This window comes from Podarcis filfolensis (genome assembly GCF_964270895.1).
Source record: "Podarcis filfolensis genome assembly, chromosome: 5".
Classification (NCBI taxonomy): Eukaryota; Metazoa; Chordata; class Lepidosauria; order Squamata; family Lacertidae; genus Podarcis; species Podarcis filfolensis.
The window spans coordinates 43578155-43595017 of NC_139608.1; the positions used below are offsets into that span (position 1 = coordinate 43578155).

Consider the following 16863-nt stretch of genomic DNA (forward strand, 5'->3'; position numbering starts at 1 on the left):
CTCTCTCTCCCCGCCCACTGGAGCGGCAAAACACGATTGGCCCCTGGCTGAACGGCCGTTGTCCGTCGCGCCCGCACCAAAGATGGCGTCAAAGGAGTATTCCTTCAGTGTCAAAAATGGCCGCCGCGCAGGAGTCGCTTGACGCCGTGTAAAAGAGGGCGGGTTAGTGGAAAATGAAGTACGACTGCGCAAGTTTGATAAGGAAGAGGGCGAATCTGGGCCAGAGGTACAGGTACAGTCGGAGGGTAGAAGAAGGTGGGCTCTCGATTATTTTCCTGCTTGTAATGATCTGCCTGCGAAAGAGCTTTGTCACGATTCTCCTCTTCCCACCCCCCCGACTGCAGAATGGTGTCTCCCCATTCATTCTGCCTTAATTGCCTGCTCCATAGAGCTACGTTGGGGTTGACGCGCAAGCACGATTTACCTCCCGGTGGGCGGTGAGTTAGGTGGGTGATGAGTTGGCCAGGATCTCCTGCGCTTACAGGAGTTTCTGCACCCACCCTGCGAGGATCGCGTGCGCTCCCCTCCCTGGCCTCTTGCCTAGCTGCCTTTCGGTTGAATCATGCCTTTCCCACTCCCCCTTGAAGGCTGGAAGTGGATTTGCAAAGCCCACGAAAAGCTTATTCAGCAGTCCCCTTGTAAGGTGTCGTAAGAGGTGTCCCCTTTATGCTCCTGGATGTGGGAGAGGGGCTGGGGCTTGGTTGCATTTAACGACTTGGGCAAAACCTCTCCACAAAGCTCTTCTCACCTGGCAACTCGAGGTGTAATTTCCAGCATGTTGAAAGAGGCATTGTGGCGAAACCCATGTTACCTTTTCTGGCTATTTTCTGCCTCGGTCTAAAATTCCTTGCAAATGCAACTGAATCTTTCGTTTTGCTATTACTTTCTGTGTTTTGCAGCCCACTCCCTCCCAACTAGACACAATATAGGGCCCCTGGCTGAGAACATAGACAAGGTACTTTGATTGATACGGTGCCATCATTGCTCATGGTGCCTTAGAGAGTTATAGATGTAAAAATAGACATTTCCCTGCCTCCAAAGAACTTAAAACAGTCTAGAACAGACAATGAGAAAAATCAACTATCAGTAAAACTTAGGTACGTCAGTCTGATCTTTGCTTGGAAATGCTTTCCAACCCATTCAGTTTCCAGCAGAGGCTTGATTATTAAGTGTTCAAACTGTGTTATGTGCTTTCTTCCAGCAGAAGGTCCATGAATCTCTGGCGGCACAGTTTAGTTTTCTAGCTCAAGCTGCTAAGCATCTGCCGTTTTAGATGTGGGGAAGCATAGCTTGATTCTCAGTAATGTCTCGGCAACATTTTGACTAATGGGTGCATAGACAGAAAAGGCTGCCTACAATATTAGTCAAAGCTATGACTCTACTTTCTTGTATGAGGATATGGTTGCATGTTGCTGAAACACGTCAGCTGATGTGGCTGAAAAAGAAGCGAAATTTCCTAGTTTCATTTTCAGGCTAACTAGCTCTAGAAAGATATCCTGATACTTATTTCCCATATTTTACATTAATAATGTATTGGGCCCTAACTCTGAATTTAACTAATTTTTGAACTAATTTGAACTAATTTTGAACTAATTTTAATCATCTTGTTCAAGCCACATTGCTAAAATATAAATCTGAGTAAATGTTTCTAAGATTAACTGAGCCCACTTCTAAATACCCAATGTGCCACTCAGTGCAAGGATGTATGTGTTTCATTTTTAGTGATGTTACCTACTAATGCCTTCAAGTTAAGGCAGTGACTGAACCAATGTGCCACTGCTGCAAGAGTTCATCCCTGCTTGTGTCATCTCTGCAAGGTATTGTAGTGCAATTATTTATTTTTAATTCATTTTAAGTAGTGATGTGCTGCTGAAAGAGGACTTGACAATAACCACTCATCTGGGGCAAGTTAAAACAGTGTCCAGGGCAAGATAAACCTGTACACATTGTTGCCTTGCAATTCAATAAGCAGTGCATGGATTGCTCCTCTTCCCTGTTCCCTTCCTGTTATTGCATAGGCGGGCAGATGCCTGTGCAACACTCTCCGCAGTTGTGATTCTGAAAAACTGGTATTCAGAGGCACATCACAGCCAATACAGGAAATAATATACAGTCGTACCTTGGTTGTCGCATGCCTTGGTACTCATACATTTCAGCTCCCGAACGATCGAAACCTGGAAGTGAGTGTTCTGGTTTTTGAACTTTTTTTTGGCTGCAGGAGTTGTGCTTTGGTTTCCGAATGTTTTGGAAGTCGAACGGACTTCTGGAACGAATTCCATTTGACTTCCAAGGTATGACTGTACAGCCATCATGGGATAGTATCCATTGACAGCCTTATTCTCCATGAATTTGTTTTATCTTTTTTACATCTTGTGGTAGAAAATTTCTTAAGTTTAACTATGTGTGCTGTGAAGAAGTACTTCCATTTATCCTGAGCCTTTCAAACTTCAGCTTCCTTGAATGGCCCCAAGTTCTTTTATTATGATCAGTTTCAAATAATGGTATGGTTTTACTCCCACACTGTGTTTTGGGAGTGGGCTATAGGAGCCCACGTGTGCTTCCATTAACCATGATGGATCGGTGGCTATCCTCAAATGGAACAGGTGGGGTAGCCCTCAGCTGGGCAGATGAAACCAGTTGTGCTCTGAGAACAAATGGGGTGTGAGAGCTGTTGATTCAGGTGCAATCCACTGGATGCACTAAACAACTTAGCACCTCAAACATTGTGGCTTTAAAATGTGGGATTACAACAGAAAACACAGTAGTGATGGGGCTGGTCTATAGAGATATGCATGCTATAGATATGTTACTTTTGAGCGAGTAATTCAGCAGCTGTTAGATAGGATGGCTAAACACAACCACAGTGTTCAGATGTAGAGGAAGGAACGGCAAAGGGTCACTGTTGCCATCATGCCTTGCTCATGAAGTTTGATACAGTACTTGCTATTATTCAGTCAACAGAACACTATTGTAGATACTATTGGAAGCAAAACACAGAGTGAGATGGAACCCAATTAAGAGCTTATTGTTATTCAGAGTAGGCCTACTGAAATAATGGACCTAAGCAAATTGATTTCATTGAATTTACTCTCAGTATGATTATTGTTGGATTTTGGTCACTTCATCCCTTAGATTTGTTCCCTGCCCTTTGCTCTCCGCCTCCCATTGCCTTTGACACACAACAGCTGTTTTTAACTCTACTATAATGGAAGGCACACAGGTGAGACTTATCTTCTGCCCACTAAAGCTGTAAATGTAGGCAGCTGAAGGGCTACTTTTGGCCTTGGTGATGGCCTTGTTTTTGAGCTGTTCATGGAAACTAGGAGACAGCTCCGTTTTCTGCAGCTGGTGTCTCCATGCAGGTCTGCTAGCTATTCCTCACCTCTACACTCTCACCTGAAGCTATGGATACAAGCTAATCTGGGTCTCAGGCAGACAATGAAGAGCATTATAGGCAGCGTATAAAAGCACAGTAGGCCCTCCTCTGTCTCCCTTGGCTCTGAAGGCTGCAGCCAGTTGATGCCCTGGCTTAGCAAACCTTCTTTGCTACTGTAAGACAGCCTTAGCCTTTAAATCCTATTAGAAATCTCCTTTTGAACCAGAGAGCAAAAACTGCCTGCAGCTAGATTTATTTTTTTTATTTTTTGGCCCCAAGCTAAATGGACCTGGTTCTTTTGGTGATGGCAGGTGGGTCAGGGAGAGGAAATGCACTGAATCTAAGAAACTGAACTGGACAATTATGTTTTCTCTCTGACAGGGGTAATGATGGTTCGGCTCCATCCAAGAACTAGTAGGTGCTGGAGGGAGAGACCCTACTGGAACTGGAGGTGATGTGGGCAGCCCAAGGACTCTGAGTGAGCCACCATGGGTTTCAGGCTGTTGGCTTGCCTCTTCAACCTGCCTGTTGCGGTGGTCTACGGGTCTCTGTCCCTCTTCATTTCCATTTTGCACAACGTCTTCCTCCTCTACTACGTGGACACCTTTGTTTCTGTATATAAGATTGATAAACTCTCCTTCTGGGTTGGAGAGGTGAGTTTTGAACTTTTTAACAACTTACATTTCCTCCCTGCTTTGTCAGAGCTAGATAACTGGGTTCGGAAACAACAAAGAGGCTCGTGGCATCTTAAAGGCTAATAATACTGTATATTTTATGGCACAGCTTTTGTGAATAAGGTTCCTAAACTGTTCATCCTCAGTTGGCAGTTGTCTCTATCTGAAACAGTGGTAAATAGCGAGATTAAATGGCAACGAAGTGCAAAAGTGGTGGCGATTCTACGTCAAACTTAAAATCAACAAAGTGACCATTCACAAGGGCAGTATTTGATCTGGAGAGCACTGGCATAGAACAGCTGTTGCGTATCGGTGACCACTTCCGTTATTGCTTGCAGAAGTCTTTAAGCCGGACATTGTTAACTACTAAAATAATAATTATGTCTGCAGCAGGAGGATTGGATGTTGAAGTGGTTTTAACCACAGGCTGTCTCACTGGGTATTCTGTGCTTTTCCTCCAGACTGTGTTTCTGATTTGGAACAGCCTCAACGACCCTCTCTTTGGCTGGCTGAGTGATCGGGCTTTCCTTAGCACGCAACAGTAAGTAGAGCTTTATTTATGTCCTGCACTGAATATTAAAGAGTGCTGAATTGCTATGAAGGGTCAAGGAGACCACTGAAAGAACATGTTTAAATGATTAGTTTCTTTTAACAAGCATATTTCTCTGGAGGCAACTCTCACAACTTTTAACCCATTCAGTTGTACATGTGGGCCTCGTTTTGACTAGCAGTCCGGTTGCCTTTCATCTCGTCTCCCCTCCCTCCTTGTCTGGTACCAATAATGAGTTATATCCTTTTCCTCTTCTTGGAAATGGTGGATACTTGTTTTTATTTCGCTGAATGATGAATTTGCACACTGTAGTGGTGAATTATCCAGGTTTAGCTTCTTTGAGGAAGGGTCAGCATTCAGAAGGTTCAAATTTCAATCCCTGGCATCTCTAGGAAGAACTGGGAGAGACCCTGGTCAGAAACCCTGGAGAGCCCCTGCCAGTCAGTGCAGACAGCACTGAGTTGGGTAGACCAATGGTATGAGTCAGTTTAAGGCCATTTCATGTGTGCACAATGGTGCAGTGTGAGCATTATAAACAACAAAAGTGGGACCTACAACAGTACACCGCAGTGGAGTCTAAGCTTCCAGCCAGTCATGCTCTTTTTAAGGAACTGCTGTTTCTCTCCCCTCTTCTCCCGTTTTCTGGTTTTCTACAGCAGGTAGACAGTATACTGTGGCCCCTGAGCATGCTCAGTCCGCATTGAGCTGTTTTGTGTCCTCATCCCCTTAAGGTTTTTTTCATTTTTGCAAAACTTTGGATTCTTCCAAGGCTGCTGATGCCTCATTCCTGGGGGCGGATGGTACTGTTGCTGCATGAAGGTCCACACTTGAAGAATGAGTTTGTGGTTGTGGCGATCACACACAGGGTCCCCGGACGTTTGACGGTCTATTGACCCTGTGCCGCCACTGCGATTGCTTTTTCTGCTGCCACCACCCTGTATCTCACGGGGACACACGGAGTCCAGTCAGTTGTTAACATAAACAAATAATCAAGTTTATTTTTAAATGCAGGAACAAGCTTATTGTTTCAGTTAATTTTTCTCTTGTCAGTTTCTTATTCTTAGTTCCTAACAACTCCAAACTGATTATTCCAACTATCTATCTGACTCCACCTAACAATTCCTCTCACTCTCTCACAATACAACTCTACCAACTTCCCTCTTCCTTCTTCAACTCCCAAACCTCAACTCTCAACTCCCAAACCTCAACTCAACTTTTATTCCCCCACTTGCATTCTCACTGGCCAATCACATCACACCCATTTTAACCCTTTCCTTATGACCCATCCTAGGAGGCAAACGCCACAGTGGTATATATGCATGTGTGATGACAAGGGAGGGAAGATGGACCAGTGTCCAGAGTGACAAAGTAAATTGGCTTGCTAGAATGGTTTTGAGAAAACTACACACACACACACACACACACACACACACACACACACACTGGTTTAATGGGCTACAAACTTTTAGTCAATCGGAACAAAGCAGGAAGCAGAGTGCTAAACAGTGATAAAAGAGGGTAGCAGAAAGGCGAGGTGGACGGATAACACAAAAGATTGAAGAGGAGGAAAGCCACTATGTAATTTTATAGTTGTGGGAGGAGGCCCAACCAATTTTCATGGGCAATGTGTTTCTTCTCTTGTAGGTCTGGAGTGGCGATTTCCACTCCGGAAGTGGTTTTGAAGAGACTCAAGGCCCTGAGCCGCAATGGCCCCCTCTTTGCTATGTCATTCCTGGCTTTCTGGATTGCCTGGGCCACCCCAGGCCTGCAGTTCCTCATCTGCCTCTGCCTGTATGACAGCTTCCTCACCATGGTGGATCTCAACCAGAACGCTTTGCTCGCTGACCTCGCTGTGTCCGCAAAGGACAGGACCGGCCTCAATTTCTACTCCTCACTCTTCAGTGCCATTGGCTCTCTCTCTGTCTTCATGTCCTATGCTGTGTGGAACAAGGAGGACTTCTTCTCCTTCCGGATATTTTGCGTGGTGCTGGCTTTTGGCTCGGCAGTTGGTTTTACCCTGGCCACATGGCTCCTGAGGCAGAGGTTTCAGACTGAGGGACACGTGAAGTGGGATGAAAACGCAGCTTTGAAAGAGTGAGTTGCGCCGGGTTGTATAATAACCATTCTCCTTTTAAATATGCTGTCCAATGAGCATAGTGTATTGCTTGTAGGCCAACAGCGGACACTTTAACACGCTGCAGGGTTCTTTGAAACAGCAGGCACAAACATTCCCAAGTTCAGGGAGAGTGATTTGTAAGTAATATGTGTGCAGTTTGGTTAAAAAACGAAGCATGCATTTGGGCTTCTTTGATTCATGGTTGATGGGAGGGCAAGGAAGCCATGCCTTCCTAGTGTGATGGAAAGCTTTTACACATTGAATTAGCTACCTACATGTGACCATGGCTTCAGTACCTGGGCTAATGGGATTTTACACTTGACTCTCTGGATGTGACTAGCTGGCATAAGCAGTAGGGTCTTGCCGGCAAGTGGGTGCACAGTAGGCCTGTCTTCTGGAGTTACCTTGCTTCTTGTTCCTTTCCTCTATCAAGGTTAGGAACAGTGCCTACTTAGTACTAGCCGTGGTCTTGTTGTCTTTTTAAAAATTGTGCTTTTAAAATCTCTCTCCCTCTGTGTGTATTTTGCAAAGTGAAGGGAAAAAAGCACTGCATATAATTCAATAGATGCTAAGGCCCAGGTGGTCTACAGTATCTCATATGATTAAATATATTTAGTGATAGCTGAGTGCCAGTCTTTGCCCTTGCTCTGCCTGCCTTTCTATGAAAGTGTTAGCTTCAGTATTCTGAGATGCAGAAGGATGAAAGAAGATATTAGTATCCACAGTGTGTATAGATCTCACCACTGAATGTCCAATGCTGGTAGCAAAAAACTGGGGCAAAATACTGTATTGAACAGTCTGTCGAAATGATTTTCCAAATGTTTCTCTGTAAAAAAAATATGGTTCTGGCCTTCTGCGCTGGAGTTAATTCAGTGATACTAGTTAACCCCTAGTAGTTTTATCCTAATCAATTTTTAATTAAGCATAAATTGTATTTTTATTGCCTTTTGATTTTGTAAACTAGTTCAAAACATATTCTATGAAAAAGACAAAAGGCAGACTTCTCTGGTAAGAACATTAAGAACACAGTGTGATGGTCGTTGTTATTACAGAATCTAAATTGGCTGCGCAATAACATATTGAGTCATTTGCATTCTGCCATTTCAAGGAGCTCATTTGTGACTGCCTTGGGACTATCCTGTATAATCTTTTCAAAAGCTCTATAAGACTGCAAAAGTGACATGCTCAACCAGGTGAAGTGGGTGACCGAATACAAATTTGAACTTGGCACCTTACCCATCACTTGATACTGACTGAAATGTGTCCATTTCTTCCTTCAGACTGTATATTGACCATCCATCTGTGCAACAAGAGAAGAGAATCACTCTGGCTGAGTACCTCAAGCAGCTCTCCCGACACCGCAACTTTCTCTGGTTTGTCTCCATGAACCTGATCCAGGTAGGTGTAGCATGGACTCACCTATCAGAGTCCAGGTGGCCTCCCGCATGATAGAATAAATCTGTCTTGCTCCTGAGGCCAACCTCCTGCCTATTGGAACCAATAAATATTTGGCAAGGTGTGGATTAGAATGTGACACTGATCTGGATTTTTGTAGAATAAATTTCACAGGTCAGTCTGCAGCTTATGCACAGGACATGAAGCTTTATCAAAATAGCTTTTGATTTCCTGCACAGGCTCAAAGAAGGGCTTGCATGATGCATGTCTGTGATAAGAATCTGTGTTCTCAGGAAAATCCTTCCCTCTCCCACAGCAAATCAAGGCCTTCTGTTTGAGGAACAGAGCTGGAGCCAGCCTTTCAATGGCTATAGCACAGGGGCAAACAAAGGCTCTCTCTTCACCCCTCATCACTGTCGCTTGGTTGCATGAGGACAGTCCAGAAGGCTATTGGCATCAGCCCTCCTCTTGCCTCCAGGCAGATGCTGATATAGATACAGCCATCCTATGGTGTGGCACAAATGGGATGAAGGGAAATCAGCTGCTTCTGCACCTTAAATGATTGGAGCACAGCCTTTCAGGGTAATTTTGAGAGAGTGTGATGTCAAAGCAGAGCCCACGAGAGAGCATTCCCATTCCTCCTCCCCCCCCACTGCCTCCCTGTGTCATAGTTATTCTCTTCCTGTGCTCCTCCTAGAGATTGTTGTGCACTCTGAGCATCTTGGCACAACACCTCCATTTACCTCCCCACATGGCATGTTTGGTGTGGTTGGAATGAAGATTCCTGTTTTATGGTTTGATACATTACGTACTCTTCTAATTGCCATTTTTAGAGGTCTGACAAATGTTGTCTTTTGTAGGTTTTTCACTGCCACTTTAACAGCAACTTCTTTCCCCTCTTCTTGGAGCACCTGCTGTCTGATCGTATCTCACTCTCCATGGGATCATTTCTGCTTGGTGAGTCCAAGGTTGGGAGTAAGAAGGATGGAGGCTTGATTTCTAGAAATGGACTAGAGAGCCTTGAAACTGGTGGGGATTTGGATGGGGAGGATTTATCCAAATTCAGATAAATGCAGCTGCTGTGAAAGAAGGATGAAAACTTGTTGCTGGATCTGCCTCTAGTGTGTTGGTTAGGGAAATCTTAAGCAATGCTAACCAGGACTATTTTACTCCTTGTGTGAGACTAGATCAGCCTTGGCTAACCTGGAACTCTCCAGATGTTTTGAACTACAGCTGGGAGTTGCAGTCCAAAGAATGAGGGCGCAAGGTTTTTGAAGGCTGGGCTAGACAGATGGTCTCAAATGCAATTTTATCGTTTCCAACAGAATGCAAGTTTGTTTATTGCTGGTTGCCTGCATTAATACCTCATTTGTTCCTTATGACAATAATGAGCCATAGCTGAATGCTTGCTCTCTTTGAACCCATTTGGTTTTTCTCCTTAGGAGTTTCCTACGTGGCTCCTCATCTCAACAACCTCTACTTCCTGTCTCTCTGCCAGAGGTGGGGGGTATATGCAGTGGTGCGAGGGCTCTTCTTCCTGAAGCTGTTGCTCGGTGTGATTATGCTCCTTGCTGGACCAGATTGGATCTACCTGCTCTGCTTCTTCATAGCCAGGTACCCCACTCTCCTGCTAAGGCCCTGGGGAACTGGCCTGGGTGTGAACAACAGGCCATGTCCATGGCATTGGGGTAGTTGATTAAGCATTATGAGTCATAGAGCCAAAGCTAGACCCTAGACAGGAGTAGCCAATACCCTCCAGATGTTCTTGGTCCATATCTCCTGTAATGGTTCTAGGGGTTGCTCGTGCGTAAGCCGGTGCCAACACCTGGCTGGGTTGCCTGATTGAACCTTTTCTGTCTGGACAGCCACTCACCCGTGGCTGTCTCAATCGCTGGCAGAATCCGTCAGTGGGCGTTTCTTAAACTTCTTCCAGCAAAGAAGCTCTTTGACGCCTAGTCTCCTCCTACTCTCCCTGCGCAGAAGCCTTCTGCGCAAGGAGGGCGTAGGCAGTGGAGGACCCTTACTCTCCCCACAGGTCCCCGGCAAGGAGTCAAGGGACCGCCTCGCCGATTCCCCCATCTGCCCGCCTTCTCCACTGGTGCTACGCTGATTCTCTTCCCCAGAAGATGGGCTGCCTCTCCCCATCCCGGGATGCTCTCTGGAATCCCTCTGGAGCTTGCTCTCTCCCTCCGGCACTGATGGCAGTTCCCTGACATCTCCCATCAAACCCAACCATAAAGGCCCAATGGTCAGGGATGGCAAGAATTGTCGTTTTCGGAACACATTTTTATGTGTTCTGTACTCCACCTTGATAGCTTTCTACTATGAAACAATCTAGATAAATATTTTTTTAAAAAATATAGCCCATCAACATCCGGGGTTGGGTACCACATTTGCTGCTACTGATGAACTCTGAATTCTTGGCTGTGTGCTCAGCTGTTTATATCTGCTGAGAATATGTGCATTCTCAGAATCATCCAGAGAGGCAACAGGTGAGTCCTTTATCTTCAGACAGGGTGAGGTGTTAGTTCAGGCATCCCCAAACTCAGCCCTCAGATGTTTTGAGACTACAACTCCCATCATCTCTAGCTAACAGGACCAGTGGTCAGAGGTGGTGGGAATTGTAGTCCCAAAACATCTGGAGGGCCAAGTATGGGGATGCCTGTGTTAGTTATATGCATGGGCACATGGGAACTTAAGATCCTGAAAAACTCAATGTTTGCTGTTTTTTAAATAAAAATCCAGCTTTCATGAATTTGGGAGACGGACTTTTAAAAAATGTGCTAATCTAGCTAAGGGTTGCTTGTGGTGAAAACCCATGTGATCCAAGGCAGGACCTTTTTCCATTTGTTTTCTACTACCTCCTTGTAGGTCATACCTCCAAGTATGTAAATAGTAAGTTTTTCTGGTTCTTCTGTATATATTTTGTTTATCTGCAACCCTTTCAGGGTCCATAGTGCCTGTGTCTGCTGTTAACCTTCCTGTTACTCTCTTCTCCCCAGCAACCGCGTGTTCACAGAAGGGACTTGTAAGCTGCTGAACTTGGTGGTCACCGACCTGGTAGATGAAGACTTGGTGCTGAATCGAAGGCAGCAGGCTGCCTCGGCCCTCTTGTTTGGCATGGTTGCCTTGGTAACCAAACCAGGCCAGACCTTTGCCCCCTTGATTGGCACCTGGCTCCTGTGTGCTTATACAGGTAGGTGATGGGCTGGGCACATGGCTGAGCAGTGGAATGGGAATTGAGATGACAACAATTGATGGTTTCTCTGACTTCAGAGTGGAGGATAATTGTTAATAATATAGGGGAGGGTATTCATTTGGGACTCCCCACCCCCGCAGGATATTTCTTGGGTGTAGCTTGTACAATCTGTACTCCATCCTGACATGTTGTGTCCCTGCTCAGGACACACTGTTGAAGGGTTCAGTTGCTGAAACATGAACATACCATTAAGGAAGACTGTCTCTCCACAGTGGAATGTTCAGTATTTGCTCTGTCTCTAGGGGAGCGCCTAGTGAGCTTGCTACTTGAAGCTGCAGGCTAGGGTGCTTAGTTGTGCACAGATCCTAGTTCCTCAGTACATAAAAAGAGCCAAAGGCCCATCTAGTCCAGCTTTCTGCTCTCTCAGTGGCCAGCCAGATGCCTGTGGGAAGCCTGCAAGCAGGACCTGAGCACAACAGTGCTCTTCCCACTTGTGATTCCCAGCATCTGGCACTTAGTCAAACATAACCATCATGGCTAGCAGCTATTGATCTAATTCTCTTTTAAAGCCATTGAAGTTGGTGGCCGTCATTGTCTTTTGTGGGAGCAAATCCTACATTTTGACTATGAAGAGGTATTTCCTTGTCTGTCCTGAATCTTCCAATATTTAGCTCCGTTGGACGGTCCAGAGTTCAAGGTGGGAGAAAAACCTTTCTGTGCCCACTTTCTCCACACCATGCCTCCTTTTCACAGAATCATAGAATTGTAGAGTTGGAAGGGACCACAGAAGTCATCTAGTCCAACCCTGCAATGCAGGAATAATTTGCCCAATGTGCAGCTCGAACCATGACCCTCAGGTTAAGAATCTCATGCTCTACTGACTCTGCAGGCACCTCTACCATGTCCCCTCTTACTCCCTTTTCTCTGAATTAAAAAGCCACAAACATTGCAACTTTTCCTCATAGGGGAGTTGCCCCATTCCCCTGATGGTTGGCTGCCTTTTTCGGAACCTTTTCTAGGTGCCTTTGACTACAGTTTTAAGGGAAAGGGTAGTGTGGTGGGAGGGGAGGGGATTTCCACTTCATGTTTCAAGGATGGAGCCCTCCCTCCAAGCAAATTCTCCTAAGCAGACAAGAAAATGTCATTCTTGGGGAAAGGTGCTGCCTTCTCCCTTTAGCAAGGAAAGTTCACAAAGATTGCTGCTTCCAGTGAACGGAAAGGAGACGCCTGGATTTGCGGCTAGCGTAATAGAGGGAAGAAATGAAGAAGAGGTTTCAAGTAGAAATCACAGTGTCTGTTTTGCATGATCAATAGCTAGATCGAAACTGGACGCTCTCAACACTCATAATGTCAACAAGTCCACTTTCAGCTTACTCAGCAATTTATGTTTCAGGTTACGACATTTTCCAGCGGGATGCCCTGAGCAATATAGTGAGTGCCCAGCCCAAGTTGGCTTCCAACACAGCCTGGGAACCGACGCTGCGCCAGGGCTGCTTCTACCTCCTTGTTTTTGTCCCCATCACATGTGCATTGCTGCAGCTCCTCAGCTGGTCACAATTCACCCTGCATGGGAGGCACCTCCAGAGAGTGAAAGCTCAGCGCCAGACTTTCACGGAAAGTCAGTCCCAAGAAATCAAGACCATTTAATTTTCCTGTGTATTAGCAGAAAATGTCCCTGATCGTTTTGGACTTCTGCAGAATCAACTCAACAAGGCGTGGGTAGAAGAAAAAGGGCAACTGATACTCTTCTTGGTTAAAGTTGGTGAGTGGAAGCTTTTGAGTTGGCGCTGCCGTTACCTGGTTTTCAGCGTCACTTAAAAATGCACCTCCTTACGCAAACTGTTGGAGGAAATTGATTCAGCAAGGCCACACGTAATTGATGAAGGTCACAGGCAGTATTGATATGGTTTGGTTTCTAGTTACTAATGGTTTGGTTCTTTTTTTTTCTTGCTCAATTTTCTTTATATAAATATACAAAAGTTAAACACTCTTCCTTGCGTTTGGCAGGTCCATGCCTCTTTCTCCGGCACACGGCAGCAGATACAGACGTTGCCCTCTCTGATCTCCCAAATCCTCCTTGGCTTGCAGCTCAAATATTCTCTGGCTTTGGCTCTTGATGGTCTCTTGCAGCAGCTACAACTGCTCCACCAGCTGCTTCTCCCTCTCATGGCTCTCTTGGAGCTTCTGGGCAGAGATCTTGGCCTCCTCACGCAGCTGCCAGTTGAGGGCCCTGACACTCTTTAGCTCCTCTTCTAGGTTGTCCTCCCTCTTGTGGCTGGCCAGGTCCTCATCTGCTTGCTCAGCTTCTTGTTGACTCCCTTCAGCTTGTTCTTCTCTTGGAGCTCCTGGGCCAAGGCCTTGTCCTTGTCCTTCAGCAGCTTCAGCTCCTCCCCCTCCTGTCTGGCTATGTTTTGCTTCTCCTTTTCAATAGTTAGGCATTGGTTCTGCTCCTTATAATTTTGTGCTTGGGCCTTAGGGACCCTGGAAGCCCAGTTCTTCTCACCAGCAGGAGCAGGGCTGACTTAGGGGCTGCCGCAGTCGCCGTCCCACGGGATCCTTTGTCATTGACAACTCTGATTCTCTTATTTTGCTGTAATTTTTCTAAATTTTAAAACACAGTATCACAGGCGGTAACCACGTCCAGCAAAATTTCTGGTTTGCAGCTAAAGCACTTCCATAGACTTTCAGCCTGTATGGCCGATAGTCCTTTTTGACCAAAGCTTCATAATGTGCCGTATTTTTTGCTCCATAAGACGCACCTGACCATAAGACGCACCTAGTTTTTAGAGGAGGAAAACAAGGAAAAAAAGTATTCTGAACGAAAAAGTGGATGTATGATTTTTGTGGTTCATGCTGTGGCCACAGACATGATATGTGATCTGATGGTGAATTTGGGGTGACCCAATGCAAAAAGCCTGAGGATCCGTGCTTTTACCTTCCCCCTTCCAGGCAGCCTCCTTTATTGTTAGCGTCCCTTATCTCCCTCCTGATCGCTTGCCGATCAGCTGCTCAGCGGCTTCGTTTAAACACCCCCTTCCCTCTTGTTTGCCTTAGCATCTTTTCCTTAGCTGGAGCAGTTTTTTGCTCCTCCTTTTCTTCTAATTTCTCTCCTCATTGCTTGTTTTAGTATTTCTGTCTCCTCTCCTTGCAAATTCGCTATCTTTAACCCCCCCCCCCGGCAGCCTCCTTTACCCACAGCCTTATCTCCCTCCCGATCGCTTGCCGATCAACTGCTCAGCGGCTTCCTTTCAACACCCCCTTTCAACACTTTTCAACCTAATCTGCTTTTCGCCCCTGGGCAATTCGGCTCCAGGGACCACGCATTCGCTCCATAAGATGCACAGACATTTCCCCTTACTTTTTTGGAGAAGAAAAGTGCACCTTATGGAGTGAAAAATATGGTACCTCCTGGAGTGTCCCCCGCCCCCAAGGCAGGACTGTGTAGGATCCACCTTGAAGAGGTCATGAGAGTGTTAAAAGCTTGCACCTGCTATCTTCAGCCAAAGTTGGTCCAGAAAAAGTCATCACCTTGCCTTAAAAAAGAAGAAAGAAAATTCTTAATATTGACTTGCTGATCATGTTTATTTTTATTCATTCCAGAGGAAGTCACTGGGAAGATAAGTAGTCAGGTAAAGATGCTGTATATTACTAACAAGTTGATGGGGAAACATTGAGTAAACTAGTAGTATCCTGGTACTTGTATCCTAACCTCTTGGGAACTGCATACATAGAGCCTTGGCTCTGATTTGGGTGCTAGAAAGTAGGGTTGATACTTTCATCCTTCCCCTCTGCACTGGATTTGATTGTTTAGCATACCTCACTCCCTGCACCCATCCTATCAGGGCATAGTTTAACTGTGAAAGCCAGAATCTCTTCAAAATGTGACTTGATTCCTTCCAGAAGACATCTGGGGTACTCCACTTATAGTACATTCTCACTCTGTGGGGAAACAGCACTCTTCCTTCTCGGAATTTACCCTTTTCAAGAGAACAAGTGCGCCCTGTTCTTACACTATGGCAGCCATGGCAGGATTTGTACTCTGTGAGGTGGATGCAGAGCTGTGTCACCAGAAGCTTGGAGGTATACCTGGCCACCCAAGTTTTGACGTCACAACAGGCTTAACCTTGAATGAAGCTGTTCCAAGCTGTTTCAGAATGAATTTCTAAAATTTCCCCAAGTCCTGCCCCCCTGGTCAGCATGGCCTGTGGTCAGGGATGATGGGAGCTGTGGTCAAGCATCATCTGGGGGGAGGACACAATTTCCCCATCCCTTCGCTTGGATGAAAGACCAGCCTCCTTTGTCAGGAGACACTCATCCTGGTTTTTCTGTGGGACCAGATTTTTTTTTTAATTGTAGCTATTATACTTACCAGCACAGGAATCTCCCAAGGGCAACTTGATAATGCTGCCTTTTGGGCTTATACTTGAGGTACTAGTCGTTGTCGTCCTTTTCCTCCTCATAAGCAAAGCAATTTGGATCTACGCTAGTCCCTACAGAATTGACTTAAGTGAACAAGACCTTGGAGAGTGGTTCTATGCACATGGCTGAGGGGGGGAAATGATGCCTTTTCTGAAGAGGAGGAGGAGAGTTGAGAGTTGCAAAACCAAGCTTGGCTGCAGAGTATCAGTCACAGGAAGTGGCCCATCACCTAATGACAAAAAAGATTTACTAGACTGTAGATTACGGCCAAGACAGGGAGGAGAGACTTCCTGAGTTATTCCCTCAGGCTCCTAGAGGTAGCAAGTACCTCACTCCTCATATTGCCTCTGCAACCTAGGAAGGGCAAGCAGAATTTCCTCAGGACTGTTCTGCTCTTTCCACAACTCTCTTTATCTGATGACTCACCTCTGAGGGAAGCTAGGGGAATGCCAGGCTTCCCTGAAGTTATTCCAGAGCTGAATCTTCTTGGGTCTCTGAGGGATTAAGAATCACATCCTGCCTTCATCAAGCAGTAGAGGAGGAAGGCAGCTGGCTGTGTGAATCAGGGTTAGAGCCCTGTGACCCCCCCCCCCGAGTTCAATAGCTGCCTTCACTGGAATATCCCTCTGCTCTTGGTCTGAGACCCTTTTGGCTGCCATTGTAGAAAACGGAAGAATCCAGATTTCCTTGGGACCAAATTGCATCCTTTTCTTTGTGTGCCGAAGCAGGTGGCACTTGGAGGGAGGGGGTGGGGAAGCGTTCTCAAGTTTCTACAGGCAGTAGCTCAGCCAGCCACTGTAATTGCCATTTCCCCTCTCAATTTGTGAGAGCAATGATGATGAGAAAATGTTTACAGTATCACTTTTGTATCACTCGATGGCTACATTGTAATTTATTTCTCTAATTTAACAAGCCAAGTGCGTAAAAACTTATTTCATTAAAGTGTCTTTCTTTTTAAAGCTATTTTTGTAGTGTGGTGTTTTGGGAATGTACATGGTAATCAAGATGGAGGGCTCTTTTAAAGAGCTGGTGTGACAAGAGTTTATCCCCTTGCCAAGCCAGAAATTCTCATGTCTTCAACTATAACACTGAGCACAGCTTGTAGGATGTCCTTACCAGCTTGTAGAGCGTCCT

General features: G+C 45.7%; 1 protein-coding gene across 4 annotated transcripts; it reads left to right on the forward strand.

The window, feature by feature from the left end:
* The first annotated feature begins 134 nt into the window (after positions 1-134).
* MFSD13A (major facilitator superfamily domain containing 13A) lies at positions 135-16692 on the forward strand. 4 transcript variants are annotated; one of them, XM_083616446.1, is made up of 10 exons: positions 135-232; positions 1723-1817; positions 3758-4029; positions 4512-4591; positions 6245-6694; positions 7997-8114; positions 8972-9068; positions 9554-9725; positions 11114-11307; positions 12704-16692. In XM_083616446.1, exons 3-10 carry the CDS (start codon positions 3865-3867, stop codon positions 12955-12957), a joined length of 1530 nt encoding a protein of 509 aa, XP_083472572.1. In that variant the 5' UTR covers positions 135-232; positions 1723-1817; positions 3758-3864; the 3' UTR covers positions 12958-16692. The 4 variants fall into 4 exon arrangements, with proteins under 4 accessions (XP_083472572.1, XP_083472571.1, XP_083472573.1 ...); XM_083616445.1 differs by having other exon boundaries at positions 167-255; XM_083616447.1 differs by lacking the exon at positions 135-232 and adding an exon at positions 253-643.
* Positions 16693-16863: the final 171 nt, after the last annotated feature.